The sequence below is a fragment of the Artemia franciscana genome, chromosome 17 (genome assembly GCF_032884065.1).
Source record: "Artemia franciscana chromosome 17, ASM3288406v1, whole genome shotgun sequence".
Taxonomy (NCBI): domain Eukaryota; kingdom Metazoa; phylum Arthropoda; class Branchiopoda; order Anostraca; family Artemiidae; genus Artemia; species Artemia franciscana.
In genome coordinates, this window is record NC_088879.1 from 22,239,129 (window position 1) to 22,248,311 (window position 9,183).

Sequence of the window (9,183 nt, forward strand, 5' to 3'; positions counted from 1 at the left end):
CCATTCATGGCTAAATCCTTAAATTTAGTTAGTTTACAATCTAATTTAAATTCTGAGATCGGTTACTTCATTTCTGAATGCTCAAATTCTTTTCTTTAAAAAAAAAAAGGTTGATGCCTTAGAAAAGGAAAGTGAGAATGAAGATGACGTTCAAATAGTGGGGCATGCGTTTGTAATTTGACTAAGTATTTCTTATTTCCAAAATATTCTATGAGAACTTTACAGGATTCATATTATTTCAGGGAGAGTTCCGATGGATGTATAGAAAAAGGATTCGTATTACTCTAATTGGAGAAAATATTTATGATCCTCCGGTTGAGCTTCATGATGAACAGCTAAGTAAACCCGAATACAGGTATAAATGAGTCTTTCAATTCGACATTGCCCTGTTACGTGTAAAGAAAGATGATCAATGTTTTTTTTAAGCAAAAAGATAAAGAGAGAGAAAAAGGAGAGATTGAAAGATTAATAAAAACAACTAGTATAGTCCTAAACTTTTCATTGGGAATTACTTCACAATAGCTAGTCATAAATTAAGCATGAGGTACTTTAAAATGAAAAAGAAAACGAATTGGCATATGTACTAGACATAGTCAGGAGGTTTCATACAAATTTAATTTTGGGAGGAGCGTTACTCATGAAGAATTTGGAAGCCGAAGTCGAAAATAACCGCGCAAAAATCACCAGGTGGTTTTATAGGGATTCAATTTTGGGAGGAACGCTATTCATGGAGAATTTGGAGAATTCATGGATAAGGGGGGGGGGTGGTCACCCCCCCTAATCTGGGTACTGTTTCGAGAGGGATTTAAATCACTGTTTCTTTTCTCCCGTTTCCCTGTTTCTTTACCAGTAATTGGAAATGGAAGACTCAATTTTAAGTGGATTGAGGTCAAAAAAGTAACTTCCAAGAAACAGGCTCCCAATGTTAAGCGCTGGGGATCGATTACGCTGCTTTACTTTATGTTTAACCATGACCAGTAGACAACTGCAAAACTAATTTTAATCTGCATTGGTAAAGTTGGGTACGCTCAAGTTCAATTCAAAGAGTATAGAAAACATATAGGAGAAAAAAAAAATTAAATTATCTTATAGGCGAAAGGAAAACAACATTATCTACGTTAATATCATCTAGAGAACGGAAGATAATTTTAAAAGCATAAATGAAGATGTTAATTGATTTGTGTATATTTTTTACTTTACATTGTATCGAAGATAAAGGACTATTTTCGAAAATTTGGCATTATAGGTCTATTTTTATATATTCTGTTTAACTGGCCTATAGACCCATTCTAAACTAGCCTTAACTATATTACGGTCAATAAAATTAGTTTAAAAACAAATGAATCTGCTAACTCTGAACATTTCTAACGGGATATAAATTCAATTAGACCCTTGATTAGAATTTACGTTTTGTAGATTGATACTAAGCTTGTTTTACATTTTTCTAGTTCTGGTGGGTAATACTGTCCTGACATTGTTGAAATGGCGTTATTTCCTGTTAAAACCATATTAAAGCCCAACAGTTTCTCTCTCATAAGTCCCCAGTAATCTTTATTCCGACTCTTGGGGTCAAAAATTTCATGGAAGGGGGGGGATAGAGTCAAAACTTGACCGCGTTTCTGGGTATCGTTTTTCTCGGAATGGACAGAAGTCTCTGCATCAGAGCGGATAACCATAATCCGTCAAATAATAAAAAAGTTGCATCTGACATAACTGCTAATAATGCTGTTGTCAAATTCAGTGATGCTTTTGACTCCAATTATCACCCATCAAGGTTCATTCAATAGGTAGTACTGCTGCCAAGTAAACTAATTGATTAATTCTAGTCCCTTAATAAAGACACCCAATGGTACATCCCACTTGACGAAATAAAAAGAAACCATGCACTGTTCGGCCAGGACTGGGGTACGGCAAGGGTATTTTTCGGTACTGGAACCATTAAGTTTCATAATAGCACACCCAGAAAAGAAGACCCTTCCGAAAATCTCTTTTCGACGTGATTTTCTGGAAAATTCCCTTTTTGATATAAATTTTGCGGACGCAGGTGTCTTTCCACGCAAATTTCTAGCATAATACATTTGCATACTGGAATGGGGAGGTACACACCAAGCTGCATTTAAAATTTTTTTTTAGGAGAATCACATTGAAAACGTAGCCATAATGTACTGAAGAAACATACTCATGAAAATTATGGCATGCAACCTATTGTTTTAATTTTTGTGTTTGTTCTATTACTTTGCCCGCTTTTGATGAATCTCTGAAATTGAAATGTTTGCTTTGTTTAAAAAAATTTTCATTACCGTCCGTGCTGTAGATCACTTTTTTGCAGTTTTCTTATATTACCTAGTTATTCTCATATAATTGATTTCTTTTAATTGGCTATGTTAAAACCCTGCTTCTTTTCTTTAGGTATATAGATGGTTTGCAAGAACAGTTGCGGAATAGTGAGCCAGAAACCAAGGAAGTCCCTCAAAACGTACGGGTCTTGCCTGTCTTGGGGCTCAATGAGGTATCTTTTTCTTACATTTTCACTAACAATAAGGGTTACGGTGGTGTCCCAAATCTTTTTTTCGCTAGATGCCTCTGTTGCTTATATCTAGCAGTCCACCAGCCTTTATCGACTTATCGGTTGCTGCTGAAATGGACTGATCATTTCAACCAATTACAATGGTTCTCGTGTGGACATGTCAATATACCAAATCACTATATTATACCATTCTGTGGTAATCTAGCTGTAACGTTGTGCCAGCTCTGATACACTTTCGTATTGTCTATACATCCATACGACAAACCAGAATTAGACGAAATCTAGTAAATTTTATGAAACTCTTTATAATTTAAGCATATTTATATTTTGTTCTAAATTATTGAAAGTTTTCAGGATCTCAGCTAAGGATAATAGCACTCCTGCGTGGATTATTCTCTGCTCAAGTAAATAATCTTTTACCTTCTTCTAAGTATAAGGTTCCTCTAAAAACTAAAGAGCCTAGTCCAAGTCTAGGTGGTGTAGTTAATCAGCAGTACAATAGTGTTCTAACATTCTCTTTGCACTGTCAGCTCTTGTAGATTTCTGGTTTTGATTAAAGATAAAAACAAAAGTAAAAAACAACAGTAAAAATTGTAATAAGTGATTATATGTAATGTATTTTAAGGACGTATTATTTGCATGTAATTTTACCGAACAGGAAAAAAAAATATGGAAATCATTGGGAGGTATGCCACTCCCTGTAACCCACATTCTTTAAGCTAAGGTGTAGATGTCTCATCAGAGTGCTTTGAGAATCCGATGGCACATTCTATCTTAATTAAATGTAGGTGTGGCTTTTTTTTATCTCTAAATACTTTGGTTTATTACAAGAAAATATTTTAGTAACAGGGCCAGGAAACCTTCACAAATTTTGCGCTTCCAGATTTCAATCGAAATTTAAAACTGCTTGCCTGCTTTTATGGAGCTTTTCCGCTCAAAAGCAGATACATGACTAGAGGAAACAATCAGTCTTTGGATGAAGAACAAGCAAAAACTATACTTTTTAGCTCAGTGCAAGAATTATATGCAGCCATTCCAAATACACTATTCGTTGATCCGGCCAGATGTCCAAACGTTCCATATTTCTTGCAATAAACTGAAATCGGCGACATCAGACAAGAAAGTACAAGACCGAAGTATTCCTATTGCAGCATAATTTTTCTTCCTGTAAAGAGAATTGCCGTACCCCTCTGCTGTTTTCGCTAAAATTTCACAAGTACTTTTGTGAAAGCATTTTAGAATGCAAAAACAGAGCCGATTGACTTTTAAAGCTTTTGGACCGAAACCGCTACTACTCAAAACCAATACAATCTATTAATTCTTAAAGCATTGCAGTGAAAAGCTTAAAGTCTTTATATAAAATTTCTGTTTCGTCAAAGCATTTGTTCGTGAAGCATTGGAATAAAAAAAAATACTGGAGAAGGGGGCAGGATTGGAAAGTATCAGGACTGTAGTTACCTATAGCCGTATCTGTAAAGCTACGTGTCTACAACAAAAGTGTAGAAGTGAAAACACTACGACTACCCCAGCTTTCAACCTTTGTGCAGTTAAGCATATGAATAGAATCTTAAATTTTCTAATGTATACGAAATATGTCCGCAATGGAAAGAAACTTGTTACTCTTTCAGCTCAATATTGCATTCTTACAGTCAAAATATATTTGGAAAATTTGGGCAAAAGTTACTCTTTAGGTTTCCCCCCACCCCGTTGATCTCACCCTTAATAGTTGCTGCAAGACTGTACATAAAGGAATGAAACACCAAGTCAGTCAGAAGAAGCTTATAAATATTGGTCCATACGTATAATTAGAGAGCATAGATATCTAGGGATGAACGTGCCACCACGCGGTATTGGCTTGGCAACTGGAGGTTTACAAGTAGCCTTACGATAGTTCTAGACCAATTGGTTTTCTAGGAATTTTTGCTTGGTGAGCTTTTGGTCCTAATTGTGCCAAAATCTTTGTGGTACAAAATGGTAGAAATCAGCACTGAGTCGTGGTACAGTCTTTTCTGTCACTAAAAAAAAGGGATTTACTACTTTATGTTTGTGTTTAAATCGTTCTTCTTCAAATATTTTTTGACGCAGCTGAAGAACACCCCTGATGGAAAAAACGAGCACATCTACAATTGACCAACTAGGTATTTTGTTGATACTTCCTAGAGGGCTGAGAACCTATAACTGTCAAAATGGGAACAGCATAAGTCAGCCTTTCTGCAAAAGTTGACGTTATGTTCATAAATGAAAAGAAGGTATGCTAACACTTAAAAGGTTTAAACGAGATAGAGTGAAACATACAAATAAGTTCCTAGTTAGGAAATGTTACGCTCGAAAACTTAATTTCCATAGATATAAAGAAGCTGATTTGGCTATAGAAAATAGTTAAGTAGATAGGGATTAAATTACTTAGTGAGCTTTTATTTGGAATTGTCAGGTATATTTTTGTGTTTTCTTATTATTTCTTTTTCTTTACAATCATTGCAGTCTTTGAATTTAAGGTAGGCTCGAAATTGCGATGGTCACTGAAATTTTTCAACAACATCTATTTTGCTTCGCCAAATAAAAATGCTTCTGCCTTAGCCAGAAGGAATTGTTATTTTCGCATCAGGATACTGAATGATTTTTTCCATCTTTACAAGCTTGAATGCATGCTTAGTTAGTTTTAAAATGTCACAGAATTAATTTTGACTTGGTAAAGAAGCTCCGTACCTTATCTTAGTTACTAGTCCAAAGGTGACACTGAACATGCTCTTAGTAAACTCCATCTTTTTCATCAATAGACTTTCTTCTACAAAATCATTGGAACAGAGTGATAACCTTGTGCCATATAAATCTTATCTTCTAGGTATATATTGGCGAGAAATTGTCAGCAAGAGTTTCTTATTATGAGCTCTCGGTAGATAATGGTGAGAGAGTGAAAACAAAAAGCTCAGGTTTGTGCCTAAGCACTGGAACAGGTTCCACCTCCTGGCAGTTCAATATCAACAAACTAACCCACCAGGCTGTGGCTAACCTCCTTGTAGCAATAAAACAAGAAACGGGATTGATGATTGATGCTCAGAATGAAGAACTTATTAATAGGATCACTAATCGTTTCAATCACAGCCTTATATTTAGCCCAGGTACGTATTTTCCAAATTAAGTGGCATCCTGAGCTCCTTTAAATAAAAAGACGTTATTTGATCTATCTTGTCAAGCTGAGATTTATTAAATCCATTTTATATCTTGTGATGCTCAATTGATTTCTTCGATTCATCTCTTATTTATTTCGGACGCTACCTAAATGTTTATAATTTATATATTTCAACAGAATTATTCATTTCATCTCCTTGACTGTATAGCAGAAATAATTGTAAATCTTAACTTTTGGCATCAACATTTTTTTTCACATCTTCAGTGCCCCCAAATAAAAACTTTTCTTTACAAAGGATTGATAATTAATAATAGTCGGTAGATCCTACACGGATTCTTCAGCATCTCCCTTCTCTTGACAAGAAATGTCGTTTAAAATGACATTTCTTGAGTTCCTGCAGCTTCCCTGATAACTTGACATTTTTGGCAGACCAAAAGAAAAAAATATCTGTCCCCTTGACTTTCTAATCATACTAAACGTTGAAGGTGCCACTACCACTATTACGTTGCATGTAAGCTGTGAACAGAACTCTAAACATATAGAATAGTTTTATATTCATTTCCGAGTTTTTAGGGTAATTTTCTTTTTATTGTAGTCAAACGTGTAACAAGGTGATTTTGGTATAGCCTTGAATCACTATCTTGAACTTGGGTCCCTTGAGTTTTTCAACAGTTCTCAAATTCAATTAATCCGTCTGACATTCGAGCTGTGGAAGTTACGCTGTATCTGAATATGCAGGAGAAGAGGGGAAGATTTTCTTCAAAATCTTTGTCTTCCTAAAACCCATTATTTGAATAGCACTTTTTTGCGAATCTCCCCCCTCCCCCCCAAAAAAATTCAAACTGATTCTAAGAAATCATATTTAACCCCGAGATGGTCAAGAAAAATTTGTGCATATTTTTGACTTTTGTACATTGATTTTCTTACTTCTTTGATTTTTTTTTTCATTCTAATCTGGATTTTTCTTTTTATTCGTATTTTTATACATTTGTTTATACGTTTCTTTCTGTTACTTTTATTTTATTCCTTTGTGTTTTTCTTTCTAGCAATAGTGCTATTGATTTTATTCCGAAGGATATCCCCAGCCCTAAGAGGTATATGCTTTCTATTGTGGGAACTCAATTTATTTTGATGTATTGTGCGTTTCGTCAGTAAATATATACTGGTTTGGCTCTTTCCTTTACCGCCATCTATTTTGTCACTATTTATTTTTGAGCCTCTTGATTGATTTAAGAAAAGAGTGAACTCCTGAGCCACCTGAAGTGCTGCTTGAGACAACATTGAACCTTATTACTATATAAAACGCATTGGAAATGTATTGTCAATTCTTTTTCCGCACATCATTAGCTCACCCATTTTTGAAGCAATTTAGCTGCAGTTTTACCAAAAAGTCTACAATTACAATATTGATTTTATATCTTTGCAATCCTTCACGGAACACGAGACAGTTGCTATTGCAAATCAAGAGACTTCTTGTCAAGAATGTAGTTATCTCCTCTTAAGTTTTAGGTGGTAATTATGAATATACAGGAGCAATGGGAGCCAAGAACAAGCTCCAACAAAAAAAAAATCCTGTCTCTCCCATCTACCCTTTTTTAAGTAAATAAACTTCAAATAAAAATTTATGCATTCAAAAAATAAAGAAGAACAAATTTTCTACTGGACTTTAGAGGCTTATACCCCCGCGGGCCCAACCTTGTTTTGATGGCAATTTTTATAATATTTCGTACTGAAAGCATGTTGAAGCTGTAAATTTCATTATGACTTTTGCCTGTGTTACATTATAGTCACCACTATTGCTACTACTAACAACTCACCGCAGTATCAAGCCACCTGAGGCCGACAAAGCTACACATGCTCCTTCATCCCAATCTCCAAACAGCCTCTCTTTTTAAACCACTCAGGAAGTTCCCGTTTCCCTTAAATCTTTCCTTACGACATCCTACCACCTCAACCGAGGACGATCTGCTTTTCGTTTGGCACTAGACGGTTGGCCAAAAAGAACAATCTTTGGCAATCTGTCACCCTTCACTCGTAGCACGTGACCTAGCCATCACAGCCTTTATCTCATTATAACCCTAAAAAGAGGGATTGAACCACAATTTTCGTACAACTTACTGTTTGAAATGCGGTCAGCCAGTCGGGCCCCCAAAACAAATCTGGATGCAATTTCCCTGGATAACATCTAGCAAATCTTTCTCGGTTTTTCGTTGCACCCATGCTTTAGAATGATACTTCACGTCTGTCATCACTGTAGCTTCCAATATTTTAATCTTGTTTCGCCGACTTATCTTCCTATTCTTACAACTTTTTTCAACTGTGGAAAAACACCCTGGGCCTTGGCTATTCTACCTTTAACATCTTCACTCGCCCACCATCTTTACTAATTATAAGTGACCCACCATCTTATACCTAGATAAGTGATGCTGTCCACTTGATCGATTTTTCGTTACCCAGCGTCATCGGAAACTTTAAGTCCAGGAAAATTTTACTTCTCCATTTGATTCCGTGTTCTCCCATTGTTTTTTCTTTGCTCCTTAAGCCGATTTTCATCAGAATGATCCATACAAATGGGGATAGAACACAACCTTGCTTAACTCCTGATTGAATACCAAACCAAGTACTAACCACATTTCCTATCCTAATCACGGCACTGTTGTTCTCGTACATATCATTAATCCTTTAGTGTATTTGTCTGGTATACTGTACAAGGACCAGACCTTCGCTAAAGCTCTTCTATCCGCTGAATCAAATGCTTGCTCATAATCTATAAAACTGGGGACTAAAGGTGTTCAGTGACTCAGGCACTTCTCAGTCATTAATCTAAGAGTGAAAATTTGGTCGACGTACCCTCTATCCTTCCTAAAATTACACTGTTCTTCTCTTTAAACTTTGTCTACAGTATCTCTAAGTCTAAAAAGTATCATCATACTAAATATTTTGCTACCTATAGAAACTAGGCTAATGGAAACTAGCTACCCTTTTCAAAATCACATTCACAATCTTCAGTAATTTATTTCTAACTTCATAACCACCATATTTAAGAACCTCATTTCACCACACTATCGGCACCTGGTGCCTTATTATTTTTTTATCCTTTTGGTAATGTCACTAATTCTTCCCCACAAAATAAATCTTCTTTCACATCCAAGATGTCACAAACTTTTTTATTCTCCTCAATATCTTTTCCTGTAACTTTATTTCAATATAGCACATTCTGAAAATGTTCTGCCCATCTCTCTTTAACTCTTACCTTATCACCAATTGTGGCCCGATTCCTACTTTTAACTGGAACAAGGCCAGACTCATCTTAATTTATTAACATGCCAGTACAATATTTTATCATTATACCGTCTAGCTGCATCTTCAAGATCCTGAGTAATTTTCTCCATGGTCTCCACAAAACACCTCTTTATTTCTTATTTTGATTCTTTCTCCACTTTATTTACATTCTTCTTATTTCCATATGATCTTTCACTCAGATAGTTCTTGTACAAGCCCCCCCCCCCCCTCTTTATTAAAAATA

General features: G+C 35.5%; 1 protein-coding gene across 1 annotated transcript in view; it reads left to right on the plus strand.

The window, feature by feature from the left end:
* LOC136038004 (NAD kinase 2, mitochondrial-like) overlaps positions 1–9,183 on the plus strand; it is a 44,253-nt gene that overhangs the window by 32,349 nt on the left and 2,721 nt on the right. The window contains exons 3-5 of the mRNA XM_065720922.1: positions 243–355; positions 2,410–2,509; positions 5,370–5,646. Of these exons, the coding sequence (XP_065576994.1) occupies positions 243–355; positions 2,410–2,509; positions 5,370–5,646 (490 nt within the window). The remainder of the gene's footprint in view (positions 1–242; positions 356–2,409; positions 2,510–5,369; positions 5,647–9,183) is intronic.